The sequence below is a fragment of the Alosa sapidissima genome, chromosome 8, assembly GCF_018492685.1.
Source record: "Alosa sapidissima isolate fAloSap1 chromosome 8, fAloSap1.pri, whole genome shotgun sequence".
Taxonomy (NCBI): domain Eukaryota; kingdom Metazoa; phylum Chordata; class Actinopteri; order Clupeiformes; family Clupeidae; genus Alosa; species Alosa sapidissima.
This window is the reverse complement of record NC_055964.1, coordinates 32229829-32248513: the sequence shown is the minus strand read 5'-3', so window position 1 is coordinate 32248513 and position 18685 is coordinate 32229829. Positions and strand designations below refer to the sequence as shown.

General features: G+C 46.1%; 1 protein-coding gene across 1 annotated transcript; it reads right to left on the bottom strand.

Moving 5' to 3' along the window:
- Positions 1–1729: 1729 nt before the first annotated feature.
- On the bottom strand, positions 1730–17441 carry unm_hu7912 (un-named hu7912). The gene is made up of 2 exons (XM_042102318.1): positions 17205–17441; positions 1730–7178 (listed from the first exon to the last, which is right to left on the bottom strand). The coding sequence occupies exon 2, from the start codon at positions 7060–7062 to the stop codon at positions 3754–3756; it is 3309 nt and encodes a 1102-aa protein (XP_041958252.1). The 5' UTR covers positions 7063–7178; positions 17205–17441; the 3' UTR covers positions 1730–3753.
- Positions 17442–18685: the final 1244 nt, after the last annotated feature.

The following is an 18685-nucleotide window of genomic DNA, read 5'->3' as shown; positions in this document are numbered from 1 at the left end:
CATGGCATCACTATATTCATTAATCGCACACCTAATTTTATGAAATTCCATCGATAGGGGGAACTAACATATTTCTCCATCTCAAAACATGGCACTATTTTGTGATGTAAAGAGTCGAGGTTGTGTAAACTGACATGTCACATTTGGCGCATAGGGTTCCTGATTTGACCCATACATGTACATACGTGAGCCCACACACAGAAACACATATTAATATATTATATAGTACTATATAATAATTTATATAGTACCTTTCTCATACCCAAGGTCGCTTTTCATAGAGGGAAGGAAATACAACAAACAAACAAACAAACAAAACAATACAACAAAGAGAAGCTAAGTGTGTAGAGCTATGTGTTTGGTGTGGAGACGCTAAGTGATATGTGTTAGTGTGGAGGAGAAGCTATGTGTGTAGTAGAGCTATGTGTTGGGTGTGGAGAAGCTAAGTGTGTAGAGCTACAGTATGTGTTGGGTGTGGAGGAGAAGCTAAGTGTGTAGAGCTATGTGTTGGGTGTGGAGGAGAAGCTAAGTGTGTAGAGCTATGTGTTAGGTGTGGATAAGAAGCTAAGTGTGTAGAGCTATGTGTTGGGTGTGGAGGAGAAGCTAGAGCTATGAGTTGGGTGTGGAGGAGAAGCTAGAGCTATGTGTTGGGTGTGGAGGAGAAGTGATCATTAAACAAAAACATCTTGAGATGTGCTTAATGTTATTTTAATCAAAGACCAGTCCCTATTTAATGCCAAACCAAGAAGGCTTTAGATCAAAAGATTTGTTGCAGTTTCATTTTGCAACCAGTAGATGGTGATAGCTGACTATTTTTCTCGACCTCTGAAGCTCCGATTTTCCCAAATTGCTGCAACGTAAAGCTCCAGGAATCCAGTTTTCCAGGGTCACTACTCGAAGACACACTTAGGTGAGGTAAAATTACCTTACAAATCATTAAATAATACTTTATGCAGCAATGACCTAAGCAATGATCATCATTTAACAATAAATAACAAATGTCATTTTAGGTGAATGTTTATATTGCTTGTGACTATGTGAATTGATGAAGCTTTGCCATTGTGTGGTTTATTATGTAGGTCATGCCTCTCTTTGCTCAGGTCTATTAAGCATGTGCATAGCTCTGTGTGTATATATATATATGTGTGTGTGTGTGTGAGACAGACTTTTGTGGTGACAAACGATGACAGACATCATTCAGGCTGCTTTCAGTGACTGTCCCTCTGAATCAATGACAGATATCAAGCACAATGACTCAGAGTACTACTAGGAGACTGTCAGTAATCACTCCAAACAGGTGCTCTTTCGTAGGGGTGTGAGTTTAGTCAAAAAAGGAAAGTAATAAAGGCACTTTGCCTCATTAAAGGTTTTATGTTTAGAAAAATATATGAAAAAAGCCTTTAATTAAACATGGCACTAAAGCACATGGGCACATTGGCCTTCTTCAGGCCATCAATCAACTATTTGTCTAAACAGAGTGCCTTTGTTACTTTACTTTTTTAATGACAGATATCATTCAGGCTGATTTCAGTGACTGTCCCTCTGAATCCCTCAGAACTGCTGTAAGTCTGGAAATGAATGCATCTGAAGGAGGATCAACTAAAGATCCTACAAGGCCTACAGTACTGTAACTACATATTCTGGAGTGTGATATGAGGATATTATTCCATGTTCAGACACAACATTATTGAGCTTTATACATTTTTATTTTATGAAAAGAAATGCATGACATTTTTGACTGCCTACAAATTTGGTTTAAAACAAATACAAACAAGACTAAAAACAAACAAAACAAAACAAAACAAAAACATCAAGAAAAAATGGCATTAACCATAAGTTAATACAGATAAGTTATGCTCTTAGACCACATGATAATAGCATTAACCATAGGTTAATACAGATAAGTTATGCTCTTGGACCACATGACTGAGGACACTGGAAGTCAGCACAGGACAGCTTAACTGGGGTTTTCAGTGAAATGCAATTATTACAAACCAACGACTGTAGAAACCTCTTTTATACAGTCATCGTTACAAACATTCTGTTAATTTCTCAGTCATAAAAATATTTCCAAAGTATTGCCTTCAGTGTTAAGCCTTAAAAATAAAAAATATACTCCTTACATGTTTCTTGAGCTAAATATAAAGCCGCCTCAAGGCTAGATTTTAAACATTTTATGTTTTCCATACATATCTTTTGATTATGGTTTTAACATTAAAACAAATAAAATAAAATAAACCGCTGATGATAGACAACTCAAACCCCACAAAAAATCTTATATTGGCTTTGTCAAAGCAGTTGCATACTACATCTCTCTCTCACACACACACACACACACACACACACACACACACACACACACACACACACACACACACACATGCACACAACTCAGTGCTGTACTGTGGAAAAGTCACAGAAGAAGGATGAGACCTGTTGCTAAGCAACTCTATTCGCGACGGTTACAACTTAAAGACAGCAGCACTTTACAAATATATAAAGGTCACTTCTCCCCGTTTCATATGGTATAAGTTCAGTAGTTTAGCAAGTAATCGTTCACCCAGTTTTAACTGTATAACATTTTGTAAAAACTGACCCTTGTACATATTTAAGCACTTTGTTCCTTGGGCAAAGTGCCTGTATGGCATGATGCGTTTAGTAATCGGCTTATTGTTGCGTTAGATTTGCTGCATTACATACTTTTCTAAATAATTCATTAGTGAAACAGACTGAGCATGAAGGAGCAGATTAGTTGTAACATGGAGAAGAGCCACACACCAATACTTACAGTAGCTACAATACTTCTTGTACTGAATACTTATAACACAGAAAGTGTGATACTGTTTAGTTTATGTATTCTTGTATTATATATTGTACATTTCTCTTCCGTCACCACCATTAGAAGCACAAAAACTGGAAATGCTGACAGCAAACAGTTCAACTTCAGAGGGACACAATTACATCACTTTAGAGAACCTGACTCGTCTTTCTCTTCTTTCAGAAACTCACAACAACTCACACATCACCTTCTTCATCAGTGAACAAAATATTTCTGTGGTCTGAAAATATCATTTTTCATAACAAATATCTCATAACAACCAGAGGAATGTCAAAGTGCATGTCACATGCATGCGTCATATACATGCATAGCCGTTTGCATCTGAACACAGAAGTCAAATCCATTCATTTTGGGGAGTATCTAGAACAGATGGGAAAGTCTGTCTTTTACTGAAGCCAAGTGCTTTGCTGTAAAGCAATTAATTTAAAAAAGAAACACATAATCAAGTAAATGAAGCCATTTCAAAAGTGAATCATTAGCATTATTTGAGAAATGTACATCTTGTTTGTATTTTGCATTCTACAAGCTGTTATCACCTCGTGGCCGAAGGTGACAGGCTGGCAAATATTGATATAGATATAGAGATATATATTCTGTAGCAAAATACATCGCATCTAAAAACAGGAATTATAAATACGTTTGTTAAATTATGCACATATAATACATCGTACAGAAGGTGCAGAGAATTGTATGATAATGTGTAAGAGATGATATCTGCTGAGTGAGTCCAGCATTCTGGGCTCTTGTGATGTCATCTAAGAAGTGTGGCATGCCAACCCAGTCCAGCATTCTGGGCTCTTGTGATGTCATCTAAGAGATGTGGCGCGCCGACCCAGTCGAGCGTTCTGGGCTCATATGATGTCATCTAAGAGATGTGGCGCGCCGACCCAGTCCAGCGTTCTGGGCTTCTGGGCTCATATGATGTCATCTAAGAGATGTGGCGCGCCGACCCAGTCGAGCGTTCTGGGCTCGGATGCGGCCATGATCATGCACATGAACTGCTTGCCGGTCCTCTTGTCCACGGGGTAGATGGTGGTGGGCGTGAACCTCTTGTTGGTCTCCACGAACTCGCACAGCTGCTTGTAGATCTGCGGGTACTCGTGCCGCAGGAAGACGCCTCGCGTCCGCAGCTCCCTCTGGATGTTGATGAAGCAGATCTCCCGGGCCTTCTGGCCCTCCTCGCCGCTGACGTCCATGTCCGACGTCCCCGGCGGCGGCGTGAGGATCAGGGTCTCCATGTCGCTCCCCTTCCTGATGACCTTCTTGTCCGGGCTGGAGGAGGCCAGGGACACCTTGGCGTACTTGCGAACGGTGGGCGTTTGGACCCTGGGGGACGGTTTGTTAGGCACTAGCTCGCCGACGGCAATGGACACGTTCAAGAGGAAACATTCGTTGGGGTCGTACTCCTTCCCGGCCTCCTGCAGCTCCTTGCAGTACTCTCCCAGGTTGTCCTTGAAACTGTCCAGTTCTCGGAGAGACAGGTAAGTCGGCGACATCAGGAGGCTCTCCAGACCCACCTTCATGAAGTTGTCCGCGGACCCTGAGTTGGGGAACCCCAGGAACAGCACCCCTCGCCCCCGCGACAGGTAGCCCACTTTGGCAATGCGCGAGAAGGCCTTGTGGATGTCCGGCGTCTCCCTGCAGTGCTTGAGGATGTGGCGACACACGCTGCTGATGCGTCCGTACAGGCAGTTCTCCTTGTGGCTGTCCCAGTCCTCCCGACGGCAGTTCCGCGAGCAGTAGAACGTGTAGCAGCTGTGGCAGGACTTGAAGTACAGGCACGCGTTGAACAGGCTCTCCTTGCGGCCACACTTGCCGTTGGAGCAGGTCATGGAGTTGTCCTCGTCGGGACTGTGGTTGAACGAGAAGTCGTCCAGGCTCGGCTGCATGCCGTCGCAGCCGCTGTCCGGGTCCCTAGGAGTGTCCGGGCTTGTCTTCGCCGAGGACTCCTGCGAGTTCGCCAGCAGTTGGTCGTCCGGCCCAAACGAGGTTGGCTTGACCTCCGTGAGGTCGTCGTCGCTGATCAGCTGTTTGAGCTGATCGATCAGGTCCTCGCTGGGACGTCTGCTGTTCGGAGGCTTGTAGTCGATGACCAGGTCAGCTAGCAGCTCATCCAGCTGCTCCAAGCTCTGCTGGAGAGAGTAGTTGTTGTGTTTTCTGTCCTTGCTTGCATCCGGCCCACTCACGGTTGACTGCTGGTGGTTGACCACTGAGGCCGTGGGCTGAATGCCGTTAGGTACTCCCCAGGTCACAGAGTGCCCCGAGCCGCCCTCCCGCTTGCGCTGGTTGGCGGCGCGGAGGTCGTTGTCCGTGATGGTGATCTCGGGGGTGACGTACCAGTGCCGGCTCACGCTGCTGCGGGCGCTGTCGCTGTGGCACTTCTCCAGAGAGTTCTCCGAGAGGGACAGCGCCGCGTAGCGCCGGGGCGAGCTGGACAGGTTCACGATGACCGGCTGCTGCCTGACGTCGGGCGGCGCAGCGTGCCTGGCATGGTTGAAGAGGTTCTCGTAGCTCCGGCCGCGCGGGAAGGCCTGCTCTCGCTCTGCGTGCGGGTGCGGGGTCAGGATGTTGTCCCAGGACTTGGAGTAGTGCCGGACGTCGGCGCCCAGCCTGGGCTCAGAGAAGTCGTTGGGGTACCAGGGGGTCATGCAGGGGTCGTGCCTGGCACGCTGCGGTGTGGCCTGCGAGGAGGCGTAGTGGCTGGAGAAGCCCGAGATGCTGGACCGCTGCCAGTCTGAGTCGGAGAACACTTGCGACGTCCGGGGCTGATGCCGGCCGTCCATGTAGTAGGGATGGCGCACGGGAATGCTGTAGTCCGCCGCCGACTGGCACGGTCTCGTGTAGAAGATCTTCGACGGGTCAGACGGGTAGGGGTATCCTCTGGGGTCGTCTCGGTAGTAGCCCTGAGTCTGGGGTGGGGGCATGTAGTACGGCCCTGGTTCGCTCACGGAGTAGGGTCTGCTGAAGAAGGCTTCTGCCGCAGGGTCGCGCCGGGCCTTGACCTCACCGTAGCAGGGCCGCACCGGGAGAGTGTGCACCCAGCGGACCCGCGGGTCCTGGGGGTACTGCCCGCTGAGTGAGGGCAAGTGGCTGGTGCTGCTGGCCAGGCTGAACTGGTCGTCCTGGTAGTAGGTTCTGCCCTGGGGCTGGACCGGGTACCTGCACGGGTCCTCTGTGTAGAAGAACTTGGTGGGAATGTTTGGGGTGGACAGGGTCCGGTACTCCCTGCCTAGCATGTCTCTGGGGTCTCGGGGAGAGGGCACTCGGCCCAGCGGGATGTCCGCCGGGTGGGCGTAGTTGCCGGGCATGCAGGGTGGGTAAGCGTAGGACTGCCGGTAGTCCATCCTGTAGCAGTCGCTTGGCGTGGGCGTCCGGGAGGTGCCCGTCTGGCGGGGCACGGAGAGTCCGGTGATGCCCGACGTGGAGTAGCGCTGCCAGGCTGGGTCGACCCTCGGGGCAGGGGGACGCCTGGCGGCGTGCTGGAGGACGGCAGCGTCGGGCTTGATGTCCACGCGGCAGCGCACATGCGGGCTCGTGCTGGGCTTGTCCGGCTTTGGCTCCTCGAAGCAGTCGGACACGTAGAGGGGCGTGTGCGGCTGCAGCTTGATGGGGTGCACCTCGTTCACCAGCGCCCGGTTGGGGTAGTGAGACGCCTCCCTGGCAGCGGGGAACGGGCCGGACGCCTCAGGCCTCCGCTGGGGGTCGACCGAGGGCGCCCGCTGGCTGTCCCTTGCCCTCCGCGCCGACGGGGGCGACACCGTGATGGGCACCGGCGTGAGCGTGGCACGGACCCGCGGGGTACTTTTGGAGCGGGCCTTGCCCTTCCCATCAGCCCTGGCAGCCTCGGCCCCGGCGCTGGTTTCCATGGCGACCTGCTGAGCCGGCAGCTTCGTGTTGAACAGGTCTGGCGACGAGAAACGGAGGTGCCCCGGCTGACCGAGGCCGCTCCAGAGGCCATCTTTGCCGGCCGACGGCCGCTCTGTCCCGTAGGCGTAGTCCATGGCGGAGGAGAAGGACTTGGGGTCGTCCAGGGACTCGATGAAGTCGAAGCTGCGGCAGTGCCTCTTGTTGATGACCTCGTGGTTTTGCTCCAGAGTGCCGATCATCTGGGCTTCGCACTGTTTGGAGGAGGCGAAGGACATGGGGCGGCCACTTGTAGGCCTGATGCTGATGTCTTGGTACAGCGTGGATGCCAGTATGTCAGGAGGGTCCGTCCGTGTCATCTTAAAGGGACGCCTCTAAGATTCCCCCTTCAGGACGGACTGACATCAGCACCACCACCCGTGTCATCTTAAAGGGACGCCTCTAAGATCCCCCCTTCAGGGCGGACTGACACCACCTGCAGAAGAGGCAAACACGTCAGGCGGCCATCCACACTCTTATAGGTCACACACACCAACACAAACAAAGACTTACTGTAAATCCACATTAAAAACAAACATTAACCAAACCCTAAATGTTGACGTTGAGATCTCTAAGCTGTGTATGGTTTTTATCTCTATCTGCCTAGTAATACCAGATGAAGGATTTACTTTCATCCTTCTGCTGTGTTCTTAAGTGAGCGGCGCAGCAAGGCCTTGATTAAAACCCAAAATCCCTGTGAAAGGCTATTCTAATTTAAGCGAGGGGAAGGACTTAAGATTCTACTGCTCATCTCCGGAGAGCCCGAATGTTTTACTGAGGCAGAGACCATGGTGTTGTTGACCATAACTTCACTGATGTTAGACGCTAAATTACAACTGTCTGATAATAAATTCTGCCGCCTCTCCTGCTTCAGCTGAGATGAGAAAACTGTTTAGAGTGCACGCCTGAGAGGAATCTCAAACAGGACACACCAAGGCAGGGAATCTGAAATGAAATAGTTCACTACTACTACTTCTATTACTGCTATTACTACTAAACAACAACAACAACAACAGCAACAATAATAATAATAATAATAATGCCACTGATAATATATAGAAATATAATAACATATAGAAAACCCCATCACTGTGCTACCTTTGTGTGTATACTGAGTAAAAATTACTCAAAAAACGTATTTGTGGAAATAATAAAAACTCTTTTTCCATCACCTAATAATATGTACAGTATCTGCCTTATTTGGTGGTGAGACGTCACATAGTGTGGAATAAATAATTCAAACCAACGCTAAATGGAAAATACACATTAATATTGCAGATATCAGAGCCAGGCTGTGCCTCCGAGGAATAAATTAGTTAACAGCCTGAGACTGGTTGTACCCTTAATGAAAGGGTTTTCCCCCCAGTCCCGAGCCCTGAGCTGGGAGAACATACAGATTCACCAGATCTCCCTCAGAACGGGAGCATAACGTGTTCTACTGCAGCCCTCCACCGTGTGGAGTCCCGCCAGTCATTAAGCCATGCGAGAGTCCCACGTGCATGCTGTTAATAAGCAATCAGAGGAGCTGAGCGCGCCCTTCATGTGTCTGCACTCAGGCAGTCAGACACACACACACACACACACACACACACACACACACACACACACCACCCCTCCGGCTGAGTGGGCAGGTTTGCCCTCCACCCGACGCCCTGGCTGCTCCTGAGGGTCCACTGCAGTGGCACACACACACACACACACACACACACACACACACACACACACACTCACACACACGCACACACACACACACGCACACACACACACACACACGCACACACGCATACACACACACACACACACACGCACACACGCACACACACACACACACACACACACGCACACACGCACACACACACACACACACACACACGCATACACAGTGAGTGAGTGGCACACAGAAGGGAAATGGAATTGACACTGTGCCACATTTGCAACAGACTAAAGGACCCCATGTTATTATGAGGACCCCATGTTATTATGAGGACCCCATGTTATTATGAGGACCTCATGACCCCATCAGAATAACCCTCATCTGAGGGACATGTGGACAGCAGAGATGATATTCCCTATAGGCCATACATTATCCATATACTATACTATACAGCAAACTACATATACATTATCCATATACTATACTATACAGCAAACTACATATACATTATCCATATACTATACTATACGACAAACTATATATTACAATGTACACTATATACACTATCCATATACTGCACTATACAACAAACTATATGCATATACTATACAACATATATATATATATATATTATAATGTACACTACACAGCATACCAAGTTGATACAAAATGAGAGGCTGACTATATATATTCACTATATACCGTATTATATGCAGATACACTATACATACAACAAGCTATATATCATAATGTACACTATATACACACCATCCGAATTAAATTCAACTATGTGTTTTCTTCAAAGGCCTAAAAGCAGTCGTATGGAGCACTGCGGAACTCTTGCAAAGCACTGTGGGGGACGAGAGTGTGTGTGTGTGTGTGTGTGTGTGTGTGTGTGTGTGCTACATTCCCGACTGCTCCAGTTCCTAGTTCGCCGCGCTCCAGTTTGTGCCCCCCCGCGAGTGGATATTTTTCACTCTTGTCTGTGTCGGCTCCGCGGGCTGACACACGTCTGAGTCAATTTTATCTGCCTCCCTGGAGGTGAGGAGGAGAGAGCTGTGACACGACCACAACGACGAGGGCTATGGCCTGCCGAACAGCATCACACGGAGCGAGCGTGGGTCTGCGACGAGAGCATTGGCTCTGCATCTGCACCTGATGCTCATTGAACAGCTGTTAGAGCTCGTGTCCTCGCTGCTGAAATATCAACTCCACTCCAGCAAGGTTGAGTGGGGCTCTAGCACACAGCAAAACCGTACAGTGGCCGACAGGTGCAAACGGACTGCATAATAAGAAAACACATGCAAATCCACAAAACACAAGCAACTTAACAAAAAAACATCTTCATCGATTTGACAAAACATGCGCAGCATTTAGAAAACACACTGCAAATTTAGACAACACACACACACAGACACACTCACACACACACAGACACACACACACTGCTCTGCACACACAGAGGAAAACAACCTTTAACACACATACACACACACAATATGTATACAAAAACCAGAACACACACACACGCACACACACTGCTCTGAACACACAGAGCAAAAACAGCCTTTAACACACATACACATACAAACACACACACACACACACATAGCTCTGCACACACAGACCAGAACAGCCTTTAACACACACACACACACACACACACACACATAGCTCTGCACTCTCACTGTTACACTCAGATAATGGCACCACTTCAAAGTGTGAGTAATTAAATATAATTATTATAGGATAGTCACTGGTGTCTCAAACCACTCATCATGGCAAAAATAAGCCCTCCTATATATGATGCTTGCTAGTGAGACTTCAGCAGTCCAGGTATTGGTCATCCAATAAGGTTTAACACTGGACAATGCCTCAGAACACACTGATCAGTTTCCACGGAGATGGAATATTAGAGAATGTAAACCATTCCATTGCTTAATGTTTTGTAACATTCCTTTTAAGTATGCGTGACTGCTGAGATAATTGTTAGTTAGAAAACCACCTGTCTTCTCATTCAAATGTTTAATTACACCGTGTCTCACGGTTCCCAAGGGCTGTTAGATCTTCGCGCGAAGCCTCTTCTCATCAGCGCAGCACACCTTTGATAAAACCCAAACACGTCAACAAGACCATGACGCCCCTGACATCACTTTGTCACAGCTTTCCAGAGATCTGATTAACTGTCAGTAGGGTGCAGCTACCGACTCCGTCAACCCACTGATACCATCTGCTAGCACCAGAGCAACAGAGAGGCCAGGGTCTGCTAAAGGCTAAGCCCGCTAGCTCACACACTCACTCCACACACTGCGTTCCGAATCGCTCACCTTCCTCACACACACACACATACAAGGCTGTCAGTGGTCGGATTTAATTTGAAGCCATGTGAGGAGCCCAAAATGTACTTTGGCTTTATGCCCATATATGACCTTAATTAGAAGCGATGCCCATATTTGCTCATAACAAATGGACCTCTTTTCAAACAACAATGAGTATGTTTTATTTAGTAATAATTAACTAAAGAATAATTAAATAAAGAACTAGAATTAAAATGTTGGTGCAGTGTTAGTGACAGTATTGCCAATGCTCGGCTATAGGCTAGGCTTTAGACTACACCTAGTTGAGGCTAACATTAGCATCTTGTGGCTTGCTAGCAGGGACAGGAATTTCATTTCAAGCTAACATTAAGCGCTGATGTTAGCATCCGGAGGCTTGTTTGCAGGGCCTGACATTTCATTTTGAGCTAACTCTGAGCACTAGCGCTGATATTAGCATCCGGTGGCTTGTTTGCAGAGCCCGATATTTCATTTAATTTCATTTTAAGCTAACTCAGCAGTAGCGCTAGAGTCCGGTGGCTTGTTTGCAGGGCCTGATATTTAATTTCATTTAATTTTAAGCTAACTCTGAGCACTAGCGCTAGGGTCCGGTGGCTTGTTTGCAGGGCCTGATATTTAATTTCATTTAATTTTAAGATAACTCTGAGCACTAGCGCTAGGGTCCGGTGGCTTGTTTGCAGGGCCTGATATTTAATTTCATTTAATTTTAAGCTAACTCTGAGCACTAGCGCTAGGGTCCGGTGGCTTGTTTGCAGGGCCTGACATTTCATTTCATGGCACAGTGTAAGTGACAGAGGGGCCCACAGTGCTGGGCCCTTATTGGCTCCTTCCCTCCAGCAAACCCCGGGTACCATCTGTTCACGCTGGGGAGGGGGGCCCGTCTCCTCAAAACACCTTGGACTCATAAACACACACACACACACACACACACACACACACACACACACATACACACACACACACACACACACACACACACACACACACACACACATATTATGCACACACAAACACATAAACACACAAACACACACACATACAGTACATTCAGTAAACTGAACAGAAACACTCACACAAAGACATGTGTAAACACACATCCCCCACACAAAGACATACAAACAAACAAAAATATAGTTTTAACTCATAACCTCCTGGGTCACTGTGCTTGTGTGTGTGTGTGTGTGTGTGTGTGTGTGTGCAGGTGTAAACATACTATCATAAAACATAAAACATAAAAACACTGTAGCTGTACATTCATATTGCACAACATAACCTCAAACTGATCCTGTGTATCCAGTACTGTAACTATGTGTGGAGTCACCAATATGCCAATACAAAAGTAAAGAAATCGTCTCTAAATATATGTAACGTATGTATACTTTTTTTATAAATTAACAGCATTTTAAATATCTATCAGAATCCATAACATTACACCTAGCCTATGTCTGCTAGGGCATACTCTCACAGACTGTGTTCCTATAGTAATGTGTCCAGAGGTTGGATTGGATTGGCCTAAATAGTGGGAAATTAAAAAGCATTTTTGCAGTGATTAGCCACAAATTCATATTTCAATGTGAAATTCATTTTTCATTAGTTTCAGTGGCAGTCCAGCTGTGTTATACACCCAGACTGCTGACAGCATCACTAATGCGTGAAGATTGTCAAATCAGACTGACATCTGCGTCAGCCCCAATGAACACGGCAGATCGCTCACAATGAGAGACGGCTGGGGTGTGATTTAATTATTGATACACACACTGCTACACTCCGGTTTATCGAGCGTATCAGTCTGTAGTAGTAAGCTCTGACCAGCTCAGGCAACAGAAAGCAACTGCAGCAAACAGTCGACGCAGTAACTCAAATCCTTCCCCTCGCCGATGGACTCTGAGGGCCTGTGGGTGGAAGCAGGGCACTTGGACGGGGGCGGCTCGCCAGCTTTTCTTTGTTGTGTTAAATTTCAACCCTGGGCTTGGGGGACGCTGAAATCAGATTTCTTAAACTGACAGAAGTGCAGCGAGACAGAAGAAAATAAGTGAATCTGTGTGTGTGGGGGAGGTTCTGCAGAGTTCTGCACAGGGCGGTGCGCTTTAAGCGTGATCCTGATCACCTTCGCCATACGGACGTATGACTGTGCTGCTGTACCGCTGGACATCAGTGCCCTCCCGGCGAGCCGAGCGTGTGTATTTTTAGCCATAGTTAGTGTCTCATCCCTTGGGGGTAGATGCTCATGAAAATAGCTTAGTCCAATCTGCCGTGTCATCTTGAAAGAGCCGGCCGTGATTGGCTCTCGTGCTGACTAAGGAAATGGGCTCTCTCCCCATGAGGTACCGCCACCTGAGGCTGCGGAGGCCTCGCCATCCTTCAACGATGATCTTTCTCTCACAGGTACCTCATTTTCCCTCAAAAGGATACGGTTCCACAGTCCCCCTCGCATGCAGCGCGACATCTATGTGATAAATTCACAATACAGTTCCACAGTTCCCCTCACATACAGTGAAATAACTATGAGATAAACTCATAATTCAGTTACGCAGTTCCCCTCACATACAGTGAAATAACTATGAGATAAACTCATAATTCAGTTACGCAGTTCCCCTCACATACAGTGAAATAACTATGAGATAAACGCATAATACAGTTCCATAGTTTTATGGAACATACTTTCACCTTGTCTTAAACAGCAAATTGTGATTGTACTCAGATTGAATGCAGTATATTTAAGTGAACCTCCTGATTACCCTCTTGATTTCACTCAGCTACATGACGTCTTTTCTATATGTTTTGATTCCTCTGAGATATGGCACAGTATCTTACAAACTCTCTCATCACCTTGATACTGTATGACATTGTTTTACTATGTCTCTCCATTAAGCTCAGATTTAATAGGGCGTCTTTAACAGCAGACCTGGCGTGGTATCTTTCTTAATATCTCCAGCCCATTCCCTTCAGACAGACAGGATCTTCAGAATCTTCAACAGTATCTCTCTGCCTCGTATATGATAGGCATAGCATGTTTAAAGATAATTTACTCATCAAATAGATAGATAGATAGATAGATAGATAGATACAGTAGATAGATACTTTATTGATCCCCAAGGGGAAATTCAAGATGGGTTATGCCATCATGGTTAGGCCATGAATCACTATACCAGCACTTGGCACACTCACTTGAGAGATGTACAGTAATGGGCTTTTTCATTACCGAGGTTATTTACTTGTTTGTTCCAATTACTTTTCTTTCTATCCCAATAAGCAATATGCATTGGGTTGTGGTAAGATTTTCCACCATTGTAAATTTTCTGCATGGTTGTGGTAAGATTTTCCACCATTGTAAATAGTCTACATGGTTATGGTAAGATTCCCAACCATTGTAAATAGTCGGCATGGTTGGTTATTATCATCAGTTATAGTCATGACATTAACCATCTTCATCATCACCATCACTCTCTTACCATCACACTTACTGACGAGATGACGATGACATGCACACTAATGTTAAGATCTCAGCATCACACTTACTGACGAGATGACGTGCATGCACACTAATGTTAAGATCTCAGCATCACACTTACTGACGAGATGACGTGCATGCACACTAATGTTAAGATCTCAGCATCACACTTACTGACGAGATGACGTGCATGCACACTAATGTTAAGATCTCAGCATCACACTTACTGACGAGATGACGTGCATGCACACTAATGTTAAGATCTCAGCATCACACTTACTGACGAGATGACGTGCATGCACACTAATGTTAAGATCTCAGCATCACACTTACTGACGAGATGACGTGCATGCACACTAATGTTAAGATCTCAGCATCACACTTACTGACGAGATGACGTGCATGTAGCCTAGAAATCTAGACGCGCCCCTAGCGGCAGCAAATTACATTTGCTGTCAGGGCTAGTCTAGCAACTCTCCGTTGGCTTGTGAGCTCCAGAAATCGAAACTTAATCAGGCCAATAAAATCGTGTACAGAGTCGTTAGGTGGGCTTAACATAATGATTGATGGCAGAGTTGCAACGGTTTGGCTTGAATTCCCTGCTACTTGAAAACAAATAAGATGGATGTTGCTGCTGGCGAACAGTGTGACACGAGTTAAGCTTTTATTAAGTTGCCAAACGTTTGAACTAGCCAACTAGCTCCGCTGGTGGGAAACGCATGGGACTCATAGCGCTGCCGCTGTCCTATTGCGTGCAGAGGGAATTTGAAAGACAACTGATTATCCCGCCCCTGAAACTGAGCACTGCGAACGGTGAGTGCCCAGACCCTATATTTTAATGTGGGTCTGGCTCGTCAGGCTAGCATGCATGCACACTAATGTTAAGATCTCAGCATCACACTTACTGACGAGATGACATGCATGCACACTAATGTTAAGATCTCACCATCACTACTGACGAGATGACATGCATGCACAATGCACACTAATGTTAATGTTAAGATCTCAGCATCACACTTACTGACGAGATGACGTGCATGCACACTAATGTTAAGATCTCAGCATCACACTTACTGACGAGATGACGTGCATGCACACTAATGTAAATGTTAAGATCTCACCATCATACTTACTGACTGACAAGATGGCATGCATGCACACTAATGTTAAGATTCATTCAACACAGATGACGTGCATGCACACTAATGTTAAGATCTCAGCATCACACTTACTGACGAGATGACGTGCATGCACACTAATGTTAAGATCTCAGCATCACACTTACTGACGAGATGACATGCATGCCACACTTACTGACAAGATGGCATGCATGCACACTAATGTTAAGATTCATTCAACACGATAGTCGTGTCTGAGCCCTCAGACTACAGTCGTAAGAGTCGATTAGCTAGGACACGGTTTAGAGGTTGCCAAACGGGGCCTTATAGGATAAGGGTCTCCTCGCTAACCTCCCAATGGGACACACTGATGTGACAGCACAGCCTTTTGGCTCTGTGTGACTAGTATAGTATAGTATATATACTCTTTTGATCCCGTGAGGGAAATTTGGTCTCTGCATTTATCCCAATCCGTGAATTAGTGAAACACACACAGCACACAGTGTACACACAGTGAGGTGAAGCACACACTAATCCCGGCGCAGTGAGCTGCCTGCATCAACAGCGGCACTCGGGGAGCAGTGAGGGGTTAGGTGCCTTGCTCAAGGGCACTTCAGCCGTGCCTACTGGTCGGGGTTCAAACCGGCAACCCTCCGGTTACAGGGCCGAAGTGCTAACCAGTAGGCCACGGCTGCCCCCAAAGGATGATGGAGCTGACTCATACAGAAGTGTATGTTAGCTCAATGACTCACATTTACACAATTAAGTGCTGACTAAATATCTCATAATATGGCACATTTGAAAAGACGGCCTTTCAAAGCAATCAGCAAGAACGTCTTTGCAGGAGCACAAGAGTCATACTCTCTGAATTCAGACAATCACTTCACCTGTCTTAAGACAAGTACACTGAATGTGTGTTAAGCATGATCTTATAAAAAATTGAATAAAATTCAAACTGTCAGATTAGCTAAAGGGAATGTGACCTCTGAGGTTGTTGTCGGACATCATCAGTAATTTAAAACAATTCTAAAAGAATACTGCTTTTAAACTAATAGCATCAGTTATCTTACTGGCAGCATAGACTAGGCTACTGTTGGCTATTCATTTAATTGTGGATTCAGTCATTTAGTAACTATAAGTGCAGTTTAAACAAACTAAAAACAGAAGATCTCAGAAAACAGCCGACGCTGAAGCAAAATATTGGGCTATGTGAATTACAAAAGCACATTCCCAAGCAAAAGGATGAATGATAGAAACTCAGCTCATTGCTCAGAAAAACTCAGGCTGTTTCTAGTTAAAGAGTGCGACTGTTATTAAAGACGTCAGCTACATTTTCTGCTGCCTACATTCCAAACAGCGACCACATACCACATGCTCGTCGCTTGGATACCGCACTCTGGGAAGAGCTCCCGTACAACGTACAGCTGGACTACGACACACACGGGCGCAGAGCAAAAATTAGGACAAACCACGAGAGCAGACGCACACCTATATGGAGTATTTCACAAATAAGAGGACGGAGCCTACGCATTCAGACGCAAACAATTAACAAAGTAAACATCATAGAGCACGCCACGGGATGCTCTTTTTTTATGTAGGCTAATCATATTTGCTTCCTGTTGGGCTTAATAGTAGCAATAATATTTCAAATCCACATCATCATAAAAACAGCACAGCACACTTTGTTCTCATTTATTGCTGCGGCACGCGCAACCCCAGCGCACTAGAGCATCTCTCGTAAAATGACCTAATGCTTTCCGGACAAATGACATCATGACGTAGCCAGGGCGAATTTATTTCATTTTAGGTAGATACACGATTGGGCGCAAGTTTTCTGGCTACTTTCAACTCTAGGCCTAACCTTTATCGTTCCCATGGTTGAAGCATGCAATGCAAAACATACCGTTTCCATCCATAGTCCAGTAGCATCCTTCTGTTCTGTTATCAAAAATCACGCAGTATTTTCAGAGAAAACACTTCTGATGATACCCATTCACTCCATCGGTCACGTCTTTTCCATGCCGATGTGCTTGATATGACTGGTCTGCATCAAAACTCTTTAAGTTATTATTTTTCGCCCACGGGTCTGGGGGGCGGACTATGACGGAGGGGGGTGTGCCTGTTCCTCTTGCACTTGCACGGGTGTGCAGTGAAGGTAGAGAGTGAGAGTGCGCCTGCGTACGGGCGCGCGAACTGATGGTCGGATGACTGCGGTGCTACTGTACGTCTCTGCGCGGGTAGAACAGATAAGGCTGAATCACGAAGCTGATGTCTCTCTTTCTGTAGCGATCCTCCTCTCCCGCTTTCCGTTGTTTTATCGCATCTGCGTGTAATGATCTGTCCCATTTTTGCCGCGTCGAGTCATTACTCAAACTCAGCGTCAATAAACGAAAATAAATCACATGTTATCTCAGTCAATCAATGGGTGTCAAACTGTAAATCTGAAGTAAAGATGGCCGAAATATCATAGACTAAATACAGAGCTCACTGTTTGTCTTCAGTCAACCAAAAATTCAGAAATCAGTCAACCAAATTAGTTTACTTTCTTTCAATAAATGACCATTGATAAAGCCTCTTTTTTAGACCAACACATTTTCTGTAGGATGGGAGACTTACTGCATCTTTACTCTGATATTCAACTAAAGCTGACTGTCTTCTACAAATACCCCACTTTTTATCCAAGCAGATGGCAGTCACTGGTGAGGTTTTTTTGCACTCATAACCTGGGCAGTGGGCACCATAGAACATTCACCTGAAAAAAATCTGACCTATTGGATTTTTATTGGCACACCTTACACAAATCTGACAGCGGACACACACCACACACACACACACACACACACACTCACACACAGGGCACTCCACTGCTCTTTCATCTGGGAAGGTATCAGTTATGGGTCCTCCTGAAAAAGCAATCAGTTGAGCAAGACCAGTGCATGTCTAAACTTGCCTGCTAGTTTGTCTTTGTACACAGCTGTGAATAAATAACTGATATTAGACCTAGCAGCGATAGCTTCCAGATCTCAGAGTTGTGGATGTGTGTGCTGAACCACTGGCACGTGGGTTGATTTGGACAACCAAGTGTTAAACTGGTGCAGTGAATGACTAATAGACAGATAGTCTTGATTGTTTATTAATGATGACTACTGTTCCTTGACATGGAGACCACAAAACAGCCCTGTCAGTTCCTGCTGAATATTTGTTTATTTTTTTGAGGTGGGGGGGGGGGGCGTTTACTCAGTCTATTTTATTCTTTCTTATTCGTTCTCTTGTCTTCCTTGTCATGACGAGTTGTTTGCTTTTGCATGACTGAATCAATCCTTTCTTTGTTCATAAAGGCCCTCTCTCTGCCTAGCGCCTTTGCAGGCTTTGGCTGAAACAACA

Bases quoted from the DNA above. Each gene is read 5' to 3' on its own strand.
- unm_hu7912 (XM_042102318.1), bottom strand. From the start codon at position 7,062: ATGACACGGACGGACCCTCCTGACATACTGGCATCCACGCTGTACCAA.